Source organism: Cavia porcellus, unplaced genomic scaffold, assembly GCF_034190915.1.
Source record: "Cavia porcellus strain 051 isolate PalLab524CR breed Dunkin Hartley unplaced genomic scaffold, mCavPor4.1 scaffold_1, whole genome shotgun sequence".
Lineage (NCBI taxonomy): Eukaryota > Metazoa > Chordata > Mammalia > Rodentia > Caviidae > Cavia > Cavia porcellus.
In genome coordinates, this window is record NW_026947484.1 from 189,684,328 (window position 1) to 189,705,434 (window position 21,107).

General features: G+C 39.7%; 1 protein-coding gene across 4 annotated transcripts in view; it reads right to left on the reverse strand.

The window, feature by feature from the left end:
• The window catches only part of Tdrd7 (tudor domain containing 7), a 71,423-nt gene extending 50,788 nt beyond the window's left edge, over window positions 1-20,635 (reverse strand). Inside the window, exons 1-8 of one of the 4 annotated variants that reach the window (XM_063225013.1) lie at window positions 20,501-20,535; window positions 16,004-16,105; window positions 14,271-14,326; window positions 10,073-10,285; window positions 7,749-7,890; window positions 6,490-6,703; window positions 4,542-4,615; window positions 2,181-2,398 (exon numbers count right to left, since the gene is read on the reverse strand). In XM_063225013.1, the coding sequence (XP_063081083.1) occupies window positions 2,181-2,398; window positions 4,542-4,615; window positions 6,490-6,703; window positions 7,749-7,890; window positions 10,073-10,279 (855 nt within the window). In that variant the 5' untranslated portion in view covers window positions 10,280-10,285; window positions 14,271-14,326; window positions 16,004-16,105; window positions 20,501-20,535. Of the gene's footprint in view, window positions 1-2,180; window positions 2,399-4,541; window positions 4,616-6,489; window positions 6,704-7,748; window positions 7,891-10,072; window positions 10,286-14,190; window positions 14,327-16,003; window positions 16,106-20,500 lie in introns of all 4 variants that reach the window. The other 3 variants (XM_063225003.1, XM_063225018.1, XM_063225007.1) reach the window with 3 other exon arrangements.
• Window positions 20,636-21,107: the final 472 nt, after the last annotated feature.

Here is a 21,107-nt window from a genome sequence, read left to right on the forward strand (position 1 = left end):
ATCCTAGACACAATGCCTCACTAAGCAAATCATCAGCATCTCAAATTGGTAGTGATTACATCTAAGTAGTCTTACTGAAAGCTGAGAGACCAGATGTAGACAAGGAAGGTATACTGTTTTTCTGCTTACTGTACCGCCTTAACTAATTACACAGAAAACAATAATGCAACAAATGCAAATTCAAGTCCTGCAAAAAGGAACAATAACAAAAAGTGTCAGTTTTTTTAGCATCTGGCAGTTAGGAGGTAATCATCCACTTTAGGTAACACTCTAACATCAATCAGATAGATACTCTCTCATTGTTATCTCAGCAAGAGGTGTTCTGGAACTCTGTAGACATTTGTAGAGTAGCAAGGATGAAAATTTCCCCCAGAAGTCACAAACTGAGCTCTGCAAATAGTAGTTATCATGGAATACAAAATAACCCAAAACATAATACATTAAAAATATATTAATTTAAAAAAATTTTACACTGACTTCTTTATGAAAGCTTAGCAATAGTGCTTCTAAGTTTGTAGAATAGTATTAAGTTATATGTTATGAAAGCTATGCATCTTGAGAAAAACATGTTCTTTGCATTGAAACTTTACTATAAAATTCATGAATGTCTATGAATTTAAAACATAAACTATATTCATTCCAAAAAAGGATAAAGGCCCTAAACTTTCAAACAGCATCCTGGTGAAATGTCCTCAAAAATTCCCTGAAGGATAAGGTTATAAGGTTATAAGTATAAGAGGGTAATGACAATATTGATGCACAGGTATGCAGCAAGAAAATTCTTCTCCAAATGGAGAAAAAATGCAATACACTGAAACGCAACCTTGGGAATTTTCACTGTAAGAACTAAGTCCTATCTTTCACACAAAGCACAGCTTAACATTTTCCTGAACATTATACAGGAACATTTTTTTTCTTTGTCTTTTTGAGACAGGGTCTCGCTGTGCAGTTCAGGCTGGCCTTGAGCTCACTTTGTAGCTCAGGCTGGTCTCAAACTCCCAACGATCTTCCTGCCTCAGCCTCCCCAGTGCTGGGATTACAGGCGTGAGCCACCACGCCCAGCTTAAACAAGAACATTTCATAACAATTTATAAGTAAGAGAGCAGACTCATATTCCAGATTGACATTTTTGCTCAAATTATTTTTTCTAAGTCTGTATCCCTCATCAGGTTCCAAGTATCTTAATCACCTGTGTTCTTAGCACCAAAGGCAGTGACTGCCACAAGTAAGTGTACAATGAGTGGTTTTAGGAATAGGATGGGTGGCCGAATGACTGAAGTGGGCATGGAGCTCAAATGGGGTAATAGTGCCCTAAAGAAAACTTTCTTTAGGCCATCTGCCTGTGGTGAGGAAGCACCCTATAACCTGCCCAATAGGTTTGCGGGTCAAAGTACATATTAAAGAAACAAATCCCTCTCTCAAAACATATAACCTATACTATTAATTCTACATACGTGGAAACACCAAATAGGTATTAAAGCTATCATTTAGGTACCATTGGTACCATTTAGGTACCAAGGCAGTTACACTTGGAATATATTTTATGTAAATAAAACTCTGCATTTAAAAGTCACTTGAGTTTTAGAATCTAGTTGTCTCTACATCTGGCTGAACTAAAATTTCTAATAAACTACTCTGATCTATCATCTTATTATAAGTATACATTCCCAACTAGGAAAAGGCACAGAAGTTGATAAATGATTTTCAATTGGAAATTTTTACTCTGAAGGCAGTTTATAAAAATTTTATAAATACCATATTAATTTCAAAAGAAAGTACTATGTAAATAATTAGCCAAATAACTAAAATTTGTTCAGCTGAAAATCTTTAAAAATGCTGAAGAATTATATGCATAGAAGTTGAAGCTAATAAAAATTACTCTCAATGTTTATTGGTAAGCAGTTCAATCAACACAAAAAGGTGTATTTACATAAACATTAAATACATTTTTAAAATAAAACAAAATGTGTTAACAGCAACAATTGAAACACAGAGCTTTCAACCTTGACATATTTCTTGAGTAAGAACACATGTGTTAATCTCAGAGATAAAGATTAACGAGACAACAGATGTAAGGTGCCTTGTGTTCCCCGGATGAAATGTTTTATGACCAGTAACTCAAAATCCAAAACCTTAGCAGGGAGGAGACATCAGAAGGGGAAAACAAGGAAAAAACGTACCGTGCAAATATGAGGCCAGTGTTCAAATTGTTGTAAAATTCCTTGATTAAGGTCTTCTTTATATAACTCTTTGTAAAAATGTGGAAGTTTAGATATCCAAATGCCATTGTTATGCTTGTTTAGTATTTCCTTTATGCGATTTTGAACCTCATCCATTTTGTAAGTGTGAGAGGCAGGAGGTGTGACATTTGTTTTTTCAACAGTCTTATTTAAATTATCTTTAAATTAAAAAAATGATAGAATTAACCAAAATACTTAACATGGCAGATTATCCCCATTATGTAGCATTTGTGTCTGATTGTGCTAGTCTGTGGGCTTGTGGGGGCCAAGGGTCTTAGAGCACAGCACAAGCTTAAGCACCATGGCAACCTCATTACATCATCCTGGCTGGTGTCAAGAGACAGCCAGGAGGGAATTTATCCCCCTTATTTTGCCAGGCTGCTTCATAATTTACTTTAAACATCAACATTATCTTTCCAGGTAAAGAATAAAATTTATTAACTATTTTCTACTTGCAACTAAGGAAGATAACACTTTCGATAACATACATACACATACAATGCTGAATTTAAAGCTATATCCCATGAAGTATTTAATGCCTTAACAGTAAGACTGAAGAACATTTAACAGATGACAAAAAAGCTGTCCAAGTTTTAAGATTATGACAATTTTCTCCCTTTATTAATGAAAATAAGTAATTTAGCAATACACAGAAGTTACAAAAATCATTCTAGCTTCAGTTTATAAATGTGAATAAATGGTTTGGAATCTACAGATGAGTGACACTGATTTTTAATTTCCCCAATATTTATCTTTCATAAGTATATTTTTGCAAGCCTTTTTACTCACTTTCTAAAAGACATTTAAAACTCAGGATACTTGAGTTCGCATCCTAACACACAAAAAAAATGTTCATGTTCATTACAGCTTAAAGCTCTGCTATTTTACAAACTATGAAATTCACTCGAACCCTCTTCAAAACTCCACTGGGATATAGGTCAGAGTACATTAAAATTGTTATCAATGTAAAACAATACATTTATATTTTAATCACATTGTATTTCTGCTAGGATTCAGTAATTTTATTTTTAACTGGCTGACAGAGACATATAGTCCTGTTTGGGGACAGTCGCCTCTGTGGATGCCAGGAAGCCAAATGGGAACTGCTCCATGAGAATGCTTAGGCACCAGTTCTATTGCTCCCATCAGAGGCCATGATGACCTGGCTTTGCCAGATTCAGGCAAGGAATCCAGAAAAGGATGGAGAAGGAGAAACGATGTGCATCTCAAAAGTGCCGAGATCCTTCTTAATAACAGTGTCGGCAGCTGACCCTTGTTTGATTCTGTCAGTGTGCTTGCTCTGAGCGGCCACTAGAGGCACCTGAGCTGCAGGTCAGCAAATTAAGGAAGTAAATTTAGGTTGTTAGTATATAGGAGAGGTTGTGGACACGTGTACATTTCAGTTCTGCCAGATAAACAGCAGTAGTTTGGAAGTAAGTCTTCCTCTTTGCACAGAAAAAAGCTAATACTGATTTAAGCCTCTAAAAGGGTATTTGACTTTACTAAGTAGTCAAAGCTCAGAAAATGCATATGCAAGGATAAGTCATAAACCAAAATCCAATCATTCAATTTCCATAAGAAATACAGAGATGGATTATGGAAAAAAGGCAGTGAATCATGTAAAATCACATCTACACCTCATACACTTAAGCACTTATTCTCGAAACACTGTACCCTTCTGGCTGAGTCTTCGGCAGAGATTTACATGTTGGTTAGAGAAAATGAACTATTGAGTAGGTGAATTTCTAAACTTCAGATTCTTTGACTTTATTCTATATTGTTTCCTTGATAGGCTTTTGGATTTTATACCCTAAAGAGCAATCTACACTCATATTTAGTTGCTGAAAAGGTCACTGCACATAGTTTAGAATACCAGTTTTTAAGCACCAGAATTCTGAAATTCTTTTATGAGTTAAAGCCCCATATTTATATACTTTGAATCTATAGCATGCATTTTCTTTCAGTGAGGCCTCAGACTGCAAAGTCTTAGGGGATTATCCCTTAATGAGGGAAAGGACAAGAAGGTACACAGGGACATGGGTGTAAAACAGAGGAAACACAGTGAGGAAGCCTCCAGGTAGGATGATGATACCCTGGAAGCACTATTTTAAGACCACTAGTCTTACAGAAGTTAGGGGGGAAAAAAAAGAGAGAGAGAGAGATACACTCCAAGTAGAAAGGGAGAGCAAGTGCCAAAGTCTAATCACTTTGTAGTGTATACAAAAGTACATACTCTACTTTTCTTGGGACCCTGAGGCTCCAGAAGCCAGTATGTATCATAAAGATGTTTGGAAAACATACCACTCACTTCCTTAGTGCAGGTTCTCGAGAGATGCATCTGATAAGGTGATGGGTGGGGGGCCTTGGAGCTAAACCTAAGATACAAAAGAATACCTAGTTTCAAACAACATACAGAATAAATGAAACCATGAAAAGGATAAACAGCTGACAATAAATACTATTTTGGAATATAATAAAAAATTGAAGGAACTGTACCATCAGGTTTTGAAATGCACTACAAAGTTACAACCTTTAAAACAACTGGATAGGTAAGTGAAACAGTAGAAAGCTGAAAAACATTAAATTTATATCTTAGCACATAATATAAGTGGTATTTCAAAGCTAATGGGAAAGTTTGCTCATATAATTGAAAAAGAAACATAGGTCCTTACTTCAAACCTTTACCAAGTAATTTTACAGGAACAATATTGGATATACTTGGGAAGATTTTCCTAAATATGAGAATAAACCAAAAACATACACACTCAGCAGTGTTTACATTCAGGTCTCTTCCTTCACTGGATAATGTCTTATCCATGCTCCCAGTGGTTGGTGCATGCAGGAAGAGTGAATACTAGCAGAAATGTCTGAATCAATGAACGATGGTGGTGTGCCCAGCACAATTTTTTTACTAGTATGAAAGATTAAAAATTAGGTCAATTCTTTGAAATGAAGCATTATTTCCTTATAATACTGTTTTGAGAGATGTAAAGAGGTCTATGTAGAAGGTACTGTAATGAGGATCTAAAGAGATTTAGGCCTCCATGGCAGAAGGCAGGCAATGCCACAGAAGCCTCCACCTTGAGCAAAGGCCTGCCTGGAGACAGACAGACATAGATTATAATATCTCCATTCATGGGCTAGAGATTTAGCTCAGCAGTACAGCACCTGTCTGGCAAGTGCAAGATTGTGAGTTAGATCCGTGGTACCAAAAAAAAAAGTAATCCTGAAAGGAATGATTAGACTTTAGATTGTAGACTATGAATAAAAACTTACTTAGTATGTATAATTATAACATCACATTTCTGCATTAACAAGTAACAGAGATGCTAAAAATATATAGTACTCTTTCTCCCAAATTTTTTTAAAACATTAATTTTTTTAAATATTCTAATATCTGGAGGGAGGCTTCCTGGGGAAAATTAAATGGAATTTTTGAATAATGACTTAGAGAAAGTATGATAGTACAAGTCTGTTGTGAAAAGTCACAAATTCTAAAATTGGAAGGATGGAAGAACGGATGTCAACTCATCTACATCAGGGGTTAGTATCCTTTTGTGGGAAGGATCCAGCAGTACATATTTTAGGTTTGCCTGATCATCCATTTGCTGCAACTTATCAACAATGCCACTGCCATGTAAAAAGCAGCTACAGGCAATATGGAAACAGAATAGAGTCATGTTCTTATAGAATCGAATTTACAAAAGTGGACATCAGGCAGCCTTAGTTGGTCCACAGATGGTAGTTAGCAGACCTTGAGCTACAACACAAAACCACACAGCTTTGAACCAGAAAGGCTCATCTCAGTTCACGTTTTCACTGAACAAAGAGGAAAAACCACCGATCAAACAGGCTGTTTTACCCAGCTAGTGAACAGCAGCACCTAAACTAAGGTTTTTAGGTTCTTATTTCTGCTAATCCAGTACTCTTGTGTCTAACACTACTGCATAATTATAGATACAATTATGGGAGCAAAACTGAGTGTGCAACAATCAGCTTTCACTTAGAATCTTAAAATTAGCTGTAAGAAAAACGCTTTTAGAAACAATTGTAAAACACCATCTTAAAACAACTTTCTCAGTATTTTTTACAAAGAATTATTACTGCAGAATGGAAAAATGCACGTATATAGCACACACGGACTTGTATTAGCCAAAACAGTAAGTCTGCCTTAATCTGATTACATACTTTTAAACATTATTCTAGGTTTACCAAACTTCCCTTTTTAGTGAGATAAAGCCCCAAATACCTGCTGTTAGTAGACATAGTCACATGTCTCTGTATTGGAATGTCTTTGAATACTTCATTTCCAATATTCGAGTGTACTGGGTAAGGTGGCATTTCGGCATCAAACTTAATCCCATGAGAATTTCCTTTGTCTCTCAACAGTGCTGGGTGAGGCTTTTTGCTGACAGGAAAAGCTGAAGCAAGTTCTGGTTGTCTGAGGGTTGCTTTTGGTTTTCCTGTGGAGTAAGGCATACAAAATGGGATCAGGTGGCTCCCCCAAACCCTGGCCTCATGCTGCCACTCTCCTGACCATATGATTTATGGGAGTCTCTATGTTAACACAGTCTGTAATAACACAGGAGGGCCCTGGGGAGTGGTGAGAGGAAAGACGGGCTCTGGAGGCACTCAGCCGGAGAGATTCCACCTGTCCGATTCCAGGGACTCGCTTGGTATTCATGAACTTAAGACACCCTGTGGCAGTCACTTCACATTCTCATGAACACCCAAGTCCTTCTATCTCTGTTTCATCAATTCAAATCCCACCCCGCACTCAAGATCTGGGCTAAAGTCTCCCTTTTCACCCTTCAGGTCCTCCACTGCCGTTCTCACTCACGATGGCCACTGCCCTGTCTTGCATGCTCTTTCTAGCATTTAGTCATCTACTGTTCTACATTATCAGCGAACTATTTCTTGAGAGATTACAGTTTTAAGTTTTCAGTATACTAGGCTGAGGAGTCTGTAACACCTTTTCATATTACATAATTTATATTTTTCTGAAAATGGTATTATCCCAAAAGACATAATTTTCTAAGAAGACACTAAGTCATAGGTTCTTGGTTCACTTACCATTCCGAAGGATGTTCCCCTCAAATATCCAAAAGCACAAAGCTACATTGTTTGCCATCACTTTACCTCCCAAACACCGAAACTCTGCGGGGTGACTTCACACCGTGTAACTGCTTCACTTTGCAAATCATGCTTACCACTTTCACTTAATCATTTCAAATGGAAATCCCACGTTCAGGACTTTCCTCCTGACATACAAATGTTAACAAATACAGGTATTTATCATGAATACCAGCAGTGTTTTCAGGATGCTTTGTGACAATATAGTCATCAATAGCTTAGAAGGTTTTATCACGGGGCTGGGGATTTAGCTCAGCGGCATAAGCGCCTGCCTTGCAAGCAGGCAGTTGTGAGTTCGATCCCCGGTACCGATAGAAAGGAAAAAGACAAAAAAAAAAAGAAAATACAAGAAGGTTTTATCACACAATACCCCACCTTCTAGGAAAAAGGGCATTGTTTTCTTCACTCTCATCCGACAATTAACTTGCCGCCCGGTTTTCCTTTTAGAACTCCTCTGACAAGCCACGAGCTGAGCGATCCTTGCAGTTTCTGTGCAGGCCACGGCATAGCAGGTAACCTGTTTATGAGGGGCAGAGTAAGAAGAGAAACACTTTTTAAAAGTAGATGAGCTTCCATGTCCAAAATCAAACTGCACCCAAAAATTCATACGTCCTTCTCTTTGACAGTATTAAAATAAAAATATATTTTTTCTATAAGGGAATCAAGTATAACCTAGTACAATAATCATTCTCCAAATTGAAATTTTCATTGATAAATTAAAGAAATATTTCTCAACATCTACAATGTACCAGGTACTGTAAGATGAAAGGACAAACCAAAAGAAATTCTTGATCTGATTATCTCATATAATATCTCATATTATCCCCATATAATGGAGATAATATTCCCATTTTATACATGGAGCAGCAGAGGCTTAGTATACTTCATAACTTTATGCAAGACTATTTCTTTGAGGCCAAATAGCTTCCTAACTATTGCACTTTACTCTGTTTCCAAGAGCACTAAGACCTAGTTCTGCTCCTGAAACAGCTGGATGTCTCTGGGCAAATCTCAGTAAGGTATTCTCAGCTGTAATGCAGGCTGTTTAGAACTGTTTTTATGAACCTTGGTCACTGAAACCATGGACTTCCATGGGGTTTCAGAGGCTACCACTAGTCTGGGTGTTAAGGCAATGCAGGACACAGTCCCTCGAAACAGTGCAGTTCCATCTTTTATTCTAATTAAAAAACTGGTATGATACGTAGATATCAAGGAAGATATTTGAAAGATCCAGACTTTTAGGACTAGATCTCCAAAGACCTATTTAGATTTCAAGTGTGTGACTCTTAAGTTGCAGTCAACAACAGGAAAATTATGAGGATTCATACTACAGCCGAAACATGTTCTTACAGTCTCTGGTCTAGTATTTCTATTCCTGAGAATATGAGAATAGAATTCAAAAGAAAAATATGTTCAGCAGAAGATGGTATTTTAATAGTCAAAACCTGGAAACATTTAAAATGTCTAAACTAAGGGAACAAAGAGTTAAGTAACTAGCCATGTGATGTACTGTAAGTTTGTTATTTCACTTGAATATTTGCTCATTCATGCATTCGACATATTTATTAAGTTTGAACTATGATGGAGAAGAAACAGTCCATCCTCAAGAAACACAGGAAAAAGAAAGCAGCAAAGAAGCTAAACAGAAACACTATGCTGAATATACTGGATGCACTGCAAAATATAAACAGAAAGATGGGCTTAAATCTGTCTAGGAGGGTAAGGGATACTAACTACTTTTAATATAACATTTAATTGATTTATATTTTCTTTTATAAAAATTATTAAGAGTCAGGGATATAGCTCAGAGGCACAAGCACCTGCCTGGAAAGTGCAAGGTCCTGAGTTCGATTCACAGCGCCCCCCAAAATAAATAGATAAAAAAAATTATCAGATGAGGTGAACTTCCCTTTTATGGCTCTTCCAGTCCTGACTGCACTTTCCTCCTCACCCACCGCCAAAGGAAGCCATATGGTAAGTTTTGGTGAGAAATGTATCTGACCTGCAGCATGTATTTACATAAGTAAAATGTACCCAAGAAACTACAGTATTTTGTGGAGGCCTTTGTTTGTTTTTTGGGTGATTTATTCTACATCTGTCATACTGTATAACAGGTAGGCGTCAAGAAATGCAACTACTAAGTAGAGAGATAGTGAAAGCGCAAAGATTTACCTGCTGCCACCAAGTGGTAGATAACATGAAAATATTTCTGTGAAGGAGAGAACAGCCTAAAGACTAGAAAGGCAGAGTGAAGGGAGACCCTTGTAATGTAAAGTCATGAGCCACCTCCTAGGAAATGAGCTAGGTCCAGGTGGCAGCAACTGCCATGAATGCAGTCAAATGACGAGATTTTAAAACTGCCTATTGTGTCTGCTAAGAAGGTCACTAGTGAAGCCACCTTGGAAAAACAGCTGCTGCAGGTCTGTAAAGATTAAGAGATATATATGCACTTAAAGTCCCTGGTAGAGTTATTTTGTTTTGATAATGGATTTAGGTAAACATCAACTTAAAATTTTTCACTTAGAGTACTGAAAATCTTTTCACAATGAAAAAAACCTGAGGAGTAAACTTGGGCTGTGCTGCAGGACACTTAATGGGTACTTATCACTCTGACTTCTTTCAAAGGTATGAGCCTAGAGCATCAGGCCAGCAATTACACATTGGTTTGATCCTCCCGACACGCATGACTGCCTTCTTACCTCTCCCGATCTACTAGTATCTATTCGGACAACTGCTGGCACACTTCTCAGATAGTCTTCCAGAGTGGAGTAACCAAGCTGTTTAAAAGGGATCCAGTCTCCGGTCAACGATCGGTATTCTCCTTGGAGGCGGGGTAATGCTATCCCATTCTTGTGAGACTGTAGAACAGCCCGTAGCATCTTGGAAACCAGATCTGCTTCCAGCATCTTTGCCTAGAAGAACACAGTGAAAGGTTACTACATGATGGCTCATTAGTCTGTGAGTCTACAGATTTCCAGAGCTGAAGCTTCTGAAGTGTAAGCAGTAAGTTAGTGATGATGAGTACTTTCTGTGATAACAATACCTGGAAATAACTCCCATGCTGGGAAAGCACAGCACACCAGTGAGAATGCAGGGCCAAGGCAGAAAGGCCCCAAAAGAGCCCTGCGGCGGTAAGATCTTAGGGAACGTTACCAGATGAGAGGTGGCCTGCATGGAGTCCTGATGGGTGAGATGAAATCAGCCAGACCAGGAGAAAGGATGGACCATGTGGCTGGGAAGGACAAGATGGGCAGAGGGAACAGAGGTGGAAGAGAAGGACATGCGGCGTTCTGAGATTTCCCCACAGTTATGTGCAGATGTAACTGAACAAGCCTCCAGGCTGAGGGCTGACAGGGCTAGAGAGGTGGGAAGGACAGATTCTGAGAGAACTGCATTATGCTAATGTGTTTGCACTGTCCAAAAAATAATGTGCAATCATGCATGGTTTTTAAATAGGGAAATAAAATGATCGGCTCTGATATTAGAGTGACCACTATTAGCAGAGGGGAAGATAAATTAGGATTCTGTAGTTGGTTAACACTATCTGGAAATGTGAAAGGCTGAAAACAAGAAAAAGCAGAAATTCAAGTTCAGAGGTAAGTAAGACACAGAATCCACAGAAACTGCTTCTCCCAAGTTCTTAGCTGAGAAGCATGAGGGATTCATTTTCGGACATGTGGAGGTTGTGAAAACTCAAGAGGACAGCCACACGGATATGTTTCCCAGGAAGTCAGGTTAGATATCTGAGCTGCTTAGATCTGTTGGTCTTCAGCATATGCATTATACTGGACATTTACCTAAAGTAAAATTAACTCAACACATCTGAGTTTTGAAAAATATATAGACCATTAGACCCATGTACTCAGCACCACAGTCAAGGTATATTTTTTTCTTTCTTCTTTTTTTTTTTTTTGGTACCAGCGATCAAACTCACAACCTTGAGCTTGCCAGGCAGGCATTTATCCCTGACCCCAAGGTATATATTTCCATCATCAGAAATGTTCCTTCACACAGGGTACATAATGTATGTAAAGGTAAAATGTGCAACAATAACAAATTTTGAGGGAGAAGAAATGGAAGAGTATCATTGGAAGTGTCTTAACATGGTCTATGAAGAAACATTATTTGAACAAAGAATCTGATAAAGATGCATATATTGTGCTTTCATTGTTTGATCGTTTTTTCATGCCTATATCTTATAATCTGAGCAACTACTATGAAGATAACACTACACAATGTAATAACCATTGTTAATCTCCTAGTGCATTGATTTGAAGATCTGTACCATTGTTTCTTGTTTGTTTTGTTTTAAAATTGAAAAAAAGATGTATATATTATAAGCTCTATGACAATCACTAAATTTTTTTAAAAACATATTTATGTACACATAATTTATCAGTTTGTAATGAAGATAAACTAGAACAAAACAATATTGAGAAAGCAGGCCAAAGTTAAAAAAAGACTAAGGAGAAAGAAATGGAATATAACAGAAAACAGAGAATGTATAGAAAAATGGTGTATTTTTAAAAATTATACCTATAATTACATTAAAAACTGATTGAAATGTATCAACAAAAGGTTAAGAGGCTGGCAGAGGTTGAAGATAACTTATCCCTGCTGTATATCATCTTCAAGAAACTGACTTTATGTAATATGCAGGTCAAAGTAAAAATGAATAAAAAAGGTATCTTAAATAACCGTATCATAGCAAGGAATATTATCAGGCATAAAGAGGAACATTACATAATGACTAAGAAATTAATCCATCAAGAAGGCATAACAATTTCAAATGTAACTGCATGAAACATCATCAGAGCTTCAAATAACATAAACCTGAGAGCTGAAAGAAAAGATTCATGCTTATGGGTTGGAACTTCAAAACTCCTTTCTTAGTGATTGTCAGAACCAGCAGACAAAAATTCAGCAGAACATAGAAGAGCACACAACTCTTTCAACCAAACTGACCAAACTAGTATCAACAGAATACTCCACTGACACTAACAGAATTAACACTCTTTTCAAAAACACATAGGATCAGGGGTATAGCTCAGTGGCAAGGCACCTGCTTGGCAACTGTGAAGTCCTGAGTTCAATTGCTGGTTCCAAAAACAAACAAACAAACAAACATAGAATACTCAACAAAACAGATAATACTTTAGGACTTAAAACAATACTCAACCTATTTAAAGTAACTGAAGTCATACAAGAATATTTTATGACAAGAGTAAAATTAAGTATCAGTAACAGAAAGGTACATGGCCAATTCCCACATGTTTGAAAATTTAACAACACAATATTTAACAAACAAAGATCAGAGGAAGGCTCCCTAGAAAATCTGGAAAAAAATTTAAATAAAGAAGATATATAATAATTTGGTGGGTACAATTAAAGCATTATTTAGAGAGTGATTTACATCACTGAGTTTTCATAAGATTAAGCAAGTGACAAATCAGTGATCTACTTTGCCTGGAGAAAAAAAAAGAACAAGTTACATCACAAGTAAGTAGGAAGAATGAGAAAAAATATCAATATTAAAATGAAACAGATCAATAACAAAATTTTAAAACAGCAGAAAAATAATCATAAAACAAATTTGAAAACATTGATAAAAGCTGACAAACTCCTAGAAGATAAATTTTAAAAAAGGAGCAAATACAAATTACTATAATAGGATATAAAAAGAAGCCACAATACAAATCCTGGCCATTAAAAAGAGAATATTATTATAAAATATGTTCTTTGGTCTGAAAAAAAAGAGATTATGAACAAATTATGCCAAGAAACTTGATGAAATGAAATGGATAAATTCTGAAAGACAAATTCCAACACTTACCCAAGAAGAAATAACCCAAATATCTCTGTATCTATTAGAGAAACTGAATTTATAGTTTAAAAATCTTAACATAGGAAAACGGAAAGCCCAGATTACTCTACTGGCAAATTCTACTAAGCACTTAGGGAAAAATCAATACACACACTCTTCCAGAAAACGAAGTTAAGGGACATCTCTGAACACATTTTATGAGGCTAGAACTATGCTGATACCAAAAGTAGGTTAAAATATTACAACAAAAGTACAGGTAAATGACCATACATATAAAAGTTCCTAACAAAACACTATCAAGTCAAATCCAACAGCAAGTACAAAGAGTAACAGTTTATTTTAGGGATGCCATGGTGGTTTAACGTCTTAAATCAATTAATGTGTTGTGATACACTACATCAACAGACTAAACCATATGATTACATGAACAGCTTCAAAAGACATTTAGCAAAATTCAAAATCCATTCATGATGAAAAATTTCCAGAAAATAACCATAAGATCCTTAACTTCATAAAGATCACTTGTGAAAACCCACAATATCAGAGATAAAGACGTGTATGCTTTCTCTGTTAGACTGAAATAAGGCAAAAATATCCATGCTCACCACTTGCACTTCTCACACTGAAGGTCCTAGCCAGTGCAGGAAGGCTAATTCCAATGTATTATAAAACTACAATAATCCAAACAGTGGGATACTGCCCAGAGGAAAGCCATGAAGACCAGTGGAACAGAATACGTAATCCATAAAAAGATTATTTTATCTAGAACACATAATCCATGTATGTCAATTACTTTTCACCTAAATTGAAGAAAATTCAACAAACAGTGTTGCTACAGCTAGTTATCTAGATGCGAAAAAAATAAAATAAATCAAAACTCATACCATATACAAAAATTTAAAAATCATTTAGGTTGGAATTAAAAACCTAATACAATAAATTTTCTAAACACACACACAGGAGTAAATCTCTGTGACCCTGGACCAGACATACCTTTTTTATTCAGAACTACAGAAGAAAAACTTGACAAATCAATCACATTAAATTTTCTCTCCAGGCTCAGGGACACACACCTATAATCCAGCTATGTAGGAGGCTGAGGCAGGAGGATCAGGAGTTCAGAGCCAGACTGTTTCAAAATGAAAAATAAAAAGAGCTTGGGGTTAAGCTCAGTAGCAGAGCACCTGGGGTTCAGTCCCTAATACTGGAAAAATAAAATTTCTGTTCTTTCAAAGGCTATTAAGAAATTGAAAAGACAAGTCACAAACTAAGAAAATATTTTTATAACAATCTGGTAATGGGCTGGTAACCATCACATACAAACACTCAAAGCTCAATAATAAAAGAGCCCAAACTACTAGTACACAAAAGATCTGAATACAGACTTAACTAGAGCAGAGATGTCCTTGTCAAAAACACATGAAAAAGTTCATCAGCACTAGCCATAAAGGCGATGCAAATCAGATTCGCAGAGAAGTATCCCCACATACACATTAGAATAGCTATTTTTAAAAAACCGACAACATGAACACGCTGGTGAGAAGGCACTGGAACTGGAACTCACCTACAATTCCAGTGGGTGTGCAAAACAGAACTCTGAAAGTCTCATATGAAGTAATGCATATACTCACCATGCAATCCAGCAACCCCACTCCTAGGTAATTGTCCAAGAGAAATGATGACATATGTCACAAACACCTATACATTAATGTGTATAACAGCTTTGGGGGGAACCTCTAATAAGCACATTTCACCAATAGAAACTGAATCATTAACACAGAACAGACCTTACAATATAAGGATGGTCTGAAAGGTAAGTCTCACCCCGCCTTAGAAGCTAAGCAAAGACTTGTTCTATCAGTAGCCATGCGAAAAATCTTCTCTGCCTTCCACCTTCAGGAAAACAGCTTTCCCTTCCTGTCCCTGAAATAACTACTTTAACTTCCTTCCTCATTTGCTCTGAAACAGCTGCCAGCAGGGGCTGCCCAAGGAGGGTGCTTAAGTTTGCAGGACAGAGGGCGCTGAAGGCCACATGCATGCTCGTGGCCTGCACACAGGATGGCTGAAGCTGGGAAGTAGTGTCTAATGTTTATTAGGCTAATCTCACCCTCTGTGAAGGTGTCTCCTTGCAGGTGTAGGTTCTGTCAAGACATATGGCTGGCATAGTGGTGTATGTGCCTGTAACCCCAGCACGCAGAGGCTGAGACTGAAGCACAGCATCACTGTGAGTTCGAGGCCAGCCTGGGCTACAAAGTGAGCTCAAGGCCAGCCTGAGCTGCAGAGTAAAACCCTGTCTCCGACAAAAAAAGACATACATACTAAATGTACCCTGCCCTAACTGCCCTATCTTGGTTATGTTCCATATAGATTCAAGGAATATATTTACAGTGAGAACCTAAGAAATTAACAAGCAGTACTGACCTGTATGGCACAGAAATAGTCACCCTTAAGTTTGACCTTTGCACTTTATCTAACCTCATACTTGCCTGTCTTTCCTGACAATTGCTGTTTTTTCTAAATTAGATTTCCTAACTTGCCCCAGGAAAGACCTACGTCACACACATAACTCCTACTATCTCTCTGTCTTATGGTTTTTTCGGAGGGCGGGTACTGGGAATTGAACCCAAGACCTTGCACCTGCCAGGCAGGCACTTATGCCACTGAGCTATAATTCTCGGCAGTGGTTTCTCTTTAATGCACATTTTATCACAGTTAAAGTCTGTATTTTAATATTTCTTTTAATAGTAGTTGCTAACAGATAGATTTTTTCTTTGGGGGAGAAACAGAGGACTATAAAGGGTTGTACCTGTGTTTCTTCTTGCCTGTGCACCTGAAGTCTAACACCACTGTGCAAAGAGCACTTATTTTCCTGGGACAAATTCCTTCTTTCGGGCCTCAGTCTCCTTATCTGTAAGATAAGGGATCCGACATTAGTGGTTCTCATTCCCCACACCCAGTCACCAAATGATTCATGCAGACAGACAGACCCCAACTGCCCCGCTCTTTACCATCTCCTGATGGTTCAGCTGACATTTCTCGCCTGTATGTGCCTCCTAGCTAATTTCTCTGCTTCCACTTCATCTTCCAGAATCTACTCTCCACCAGAATAGAGGGTCACTTACATTATACATCCTATCATGTCACACTTCTGCTGAAAACGCTCTACTGCTTCCTCTCAAAGATGATGCCAAAATCTTTTAGAGTACTCAACACAGCAACAAGTCTGTGCTCAACTCTACTTTCCTGACTTCAGTTCTTAGGTATTCATCCACGGAAACTGTTTCAGCTCTTATCTATTTTTATGGCCAGAATCACAAAAACCAACCAAACAAACAAACCCCCAGCAAACCACAGCTTCTGTTTGCAAAACCAGGGCTTCTTCTCAGACAGCTGCTCCTTGTGTATAAAGTTGATGGTGAAAGTAAATCTTTATTCAGACACTAACAGCAACCCAGGGGGTATGTTTAGCAACTTGCCTTTAAACACAAACAGGGAAGCGCTATGTTTTGATTTAAAGACCTGCCATCAAAAGAACTCTAACAGGTGCACAGATTCATTGGTGGCACCTGACAGTTCCTTTTATCCTTTCACTCCTTCCCTTTTCTCTTTGCAACACAACTCACTGGGAGGGCTCAAGGGCTAACAGTGTACAAGGTGAGGCAGGGAGGAGGGACACGTAATGACCACCTCTAGGAAAACAAAATGTAAAGAATTTTAGTGACATAATTCTTTCTAGCTCTTACCTATGCTCTCTTTTCTAGGTTTTTTTCTCAACTACTTCTAACTGTACTATTTGACTCATCTTCTTCACCACATGCTTCATGTCATGAATTTAAGTTGGAGAGAAGCACTAAATTACAAATTTGCCAAGTTATTAAAGTCAACTAATCAAGTAATTTATCTTCCTTTCTTTAGCTGCTCGATTTTAAAGTGTCTAGTTATCTCTTTAGCAAATATCCTCTAGTGAACGCCCCTTTCCTTGAAGACACTAATTTTAGCAACAAGTTGGGACTTTAAGGTTCCAGAATGTCTGGGCTGAAAGATTTTAGACATTACCTAGACTAACTCAAGCCCTTCATCTCACAGAGCAGTAAACCAAGCATCAGCATCAGAAAGCATCGGAAAGAGCAGGTTCTTACATCCTTACTCAGTTCTTTCCCATCTTAGAACAGTTCAGCACACTGTATTTTCTTCCTGATTACAGTCTTGTTACCCCCTGAATTATGCCACCCCTAACTTGTTTTTAAAGGAAAGATGGTAATTAACATCCTAAGGTGGTGGTAGAGTTTTTTTTTTAAGTTTTTATTTTTGTGATTTCAGGTTATTCACACATTTTTCAGAGTGTATCAGAAATGTGTAACTAAGGGATTTCTATAAATCTGTAAACTAAAGAAAAAAGTCTGAGACGATAGACTTAGGAATCTGGGATTTAACCCTAGTTCTGCTAATTACCTTCTGTCCTTTGAGTAAGTTATTTCAGTCTTTTTTTTTTCTCCCACAAGGAAGATCAAAGAATGTGCGCCAAGAGCTGTGATCCTGAACCCTCCTTGGATTCCTTCAGGACTTAAATGTGGTCTGAAGATTTAATGTAAAATATGAGTTTGCTTTACTTATGACTAAGCTACACCGGACAAAATGCCAAGAGTGCTTTCAACTCACACTGAATATCCTGGGCTGATTAGAAACTCTGGAATATACACGTCTTCAATTGCAAAAATTATATTTAGGTTTTTTTGAAAAACAAAAATATTTAGGTTTTTTGAAAAACAAAAACATATATATAAAATATATATATATATATATATATATATATATATATATTTTGTCTTTTTCCTTTTTACCGGTACCAGGGATCGAACTCACCACTGCCTGCTTGCAAGGCAGGCGCTTATGCCGCTGAGCTAAATCCCCAGCCCCAAAAATATTTAAATCATAGGGAAATAATGAAAAGAATGCTGTGCCACTTCTGTGCTTTTGCAAGTTTTTGTTTGTTTGTGTGTTTTGAAACAGGGTCTTGCTGTGTAGCCCAGACTGGCCCTGAACTCACAGTAATCCTCCTGCCTCAGTCTCCTGAGTGCTGGGGTTACAAATGTGCATCACTAAGCTCACCTTGAAAGTTTCATTTGTTTCACTATTTCTCTGGGGAAAAAGATAGGCTTTGCATGAAGAAAGAAAAATAATTCCCATAAATACTGTATCTAGAAGTCCCCCCCAAAGCTTCTTGTGGTCTCAGGTGGGGCTTTTCAGAGGTAGCTGGATCTAGAGGATGTGATGGTGGGACCTAAGACGTGGTGCTAGAATTGACTCATGATTTGATGCTGTAACTGAGGGGTCCCCAACCCTGGCTGTGAGTACTACTGGCCCCAAGGGTGGGTAACCTGGGTAAGATACAGCAGACAGACGGAAGATCGCTCTGCTTGCTGGTCTGCTGCCTTCTGCCTACCAGGAACTGTTCCTGCTCTGTGACGCCTCTGCCATGCCACCCTGCTTTGGAGCCAGCAGATTATGGACTGCAACCTCCTCAAACTGTGAACCAAAATAACCCTCCCTCCTTTAACGCTGGTATCCAGTATTTTGTCTCAGCAGTAAGAATAGTAACTAAGACAAATATGAAATTAAATTTCACTCCAAGTACCAAGAGTCTTCTACCCTGTAAAAGTGTCCATAAGCAAAGCACTTTATCTACATCAAATTGCAGTTCTTACAAATAGCCCTCAGTTAAACAGAGTCGGTACTCAGAATTGGAGTATAAAGTACTTTTCTTTACATTCACATTAAGCATCCAACTAGATTACATTGCACATATAACAACCGAGAGTTTCTTCAAGTAGTTTAAATCTCTTGATACAATCGCTCATTCAGCCATGCTCAATGAACAAATTTAAAAGTGCATTTGCACAGATTACATTTCACTTCCCATGTACAGAGACTGATATCCAAAGGCACTGCCAACTGCTTTCTTACTGTCTCACTGTATTTAAGTAGCAAAAGAGACCCTGAGTGCCACCAAAGGGTCCTAAGCAGGGCACAGGAGATGGTGGGTTCTAACTCATGTGGCCTCAGGAGCAATTCCCTACAACCACCACAGAACTTTGCACGGAACTGCTGCTGAGTAAACGTCAGCAGAGTAGAACTGCAAAAATCTCCATTGTGAGCCAATTTACAGAGAAAATTTAAAAGTCTTTCTATCCTTGTCCTCAAAAAGCTGAAATCCAATTATGTAAAACTGCCCATATTTTACAGTTAACACTGCTTGACTACAAGTAGGAGCAAAAGGACATACAGTTATCCTGAAAAAGCCTTAAATATTTCCATTTGATACCAAAAAAAAACCTAGGCTTCAAGAAAGTACACAATTTATTCATAATTACACAATTAGTAAACTGAGAGGCGCAAATGCCAATCCAGGTTGGCAATGCAGTATGCAACACCCTGGCATAGATGGGGACATGGGTTTAAAGTTTCGTTTGCCACTAAGTTGTTCCAGATCTCTAGGCAGCACACCTTTTCTGCAGTTTATACACTGTGCAACCAGGGAAAGGGGTGGTAAACGAACTAGATCAGTGTTCTGGGTTTTCTTTCGTGTGGTTTAATTGGGCGATTATCAAGATCCTTTTGGTCTGAGACTTCTGCTAATATAATTGTATTCCTTTCCTGCTCTTTCAGATATTTGAGAATGGTATCCCCGGGTATTAAGAGGAAGTGGACGGGCGCAGAAAAGATCTGCTGGCTCAAGATACCTCCCAGTTGCTAAAGCTAGGAATCCGATCTTGCTGGGCGATGACAGTGAAAGTTAAATCAACTTATTCCTGGATACCCCTCCTCCCTGCCCTGCACCCGTTGGTGCTTTGTACCCACACAGCGCTCACGGTTGAGAGAGGAACAGATAATATGTGTGCTGCATTTCTTAAGCGGCCTGCAGAGAGAAGTCGGCAGCTTTAGGAAACTTAAGAGCTGGTCTGCGGGACGCAGCAGTCCGAGAGCCAGCAGCTCCGACACTGTCCTCGGAAGGACCGGCCGCTTCCTGGTCCCCCCGCCCCCGCCCCGTCCACGCCCCGCAGAGCGGCCGGCGGCTGCGGCGGGGTCGCCGGCTGCGGCTGAGCCCGGCCCGCCCCGGGGCCGCGGCCGAGGTTTAAAGCGCAGCGCTCCGGCCGCCGCTCCCGGCGCCCACCTCGGCCCTGCGCCCCTGCGGCGGCCCCGCCCGGCTTCCGCCCGCCGGCGGCGACCGAGGTGCGCGGCGCCCGCCCAGCCTCGCCGACGACGCCCGGCACCTGTCGCCCGGCGCGGCAAGACCACCGCTCACCTCGTCTGTCCCGGGGGCCCACGGCCCGGCCCCGCGCCTCCGCGCCCGGCTCCTGCCGCCGTCTCCGCCAGGGCCCCGCCGCGGCCGCCGCCCACTTTCGGTTTCCCCGGCGGAGGCTCCGAACCACCGCACGCACCCGCCCCTCCCCCGCGGCCGCCCAGCCCGCCCGGCCGGCCCGCTCCGCCCCGCCGCGCCCCGCCCCCAGGCAGCCCGGCTCCGCGTGTGCGCGGGCGGGCGGGCGCCCCGCTGGCGTCGACCCACGCCGGCGTCCGCGCGTGGGAAGGGAAACCGACGCCGCCTAGCGGTTTCTGCGCGTGCCCACGCTGGGACCGGCGGCGGAAGACGACCGCGGGGCGGCCGCAGGCGCGCCCCCTGGCGGACGGCGCGGGTAGGAGCGCGCGGCCGCAGGGGCGAGACTGGGGGCGTGGCGGCCGGCCCTGGACTCCTGGCCGGCCCTCTGCCCCTGGAGAGACCCCAGTCCACTCTTTCATTTTCTTGTTCTTACGCACGCACACATTGGGGACCACAAATTCACAATAGCTAATTTTGCACCCTTCCCTAACGGATAAATGGAGGCTTGGGATGATGGTGTCACCCTTTGAGACCT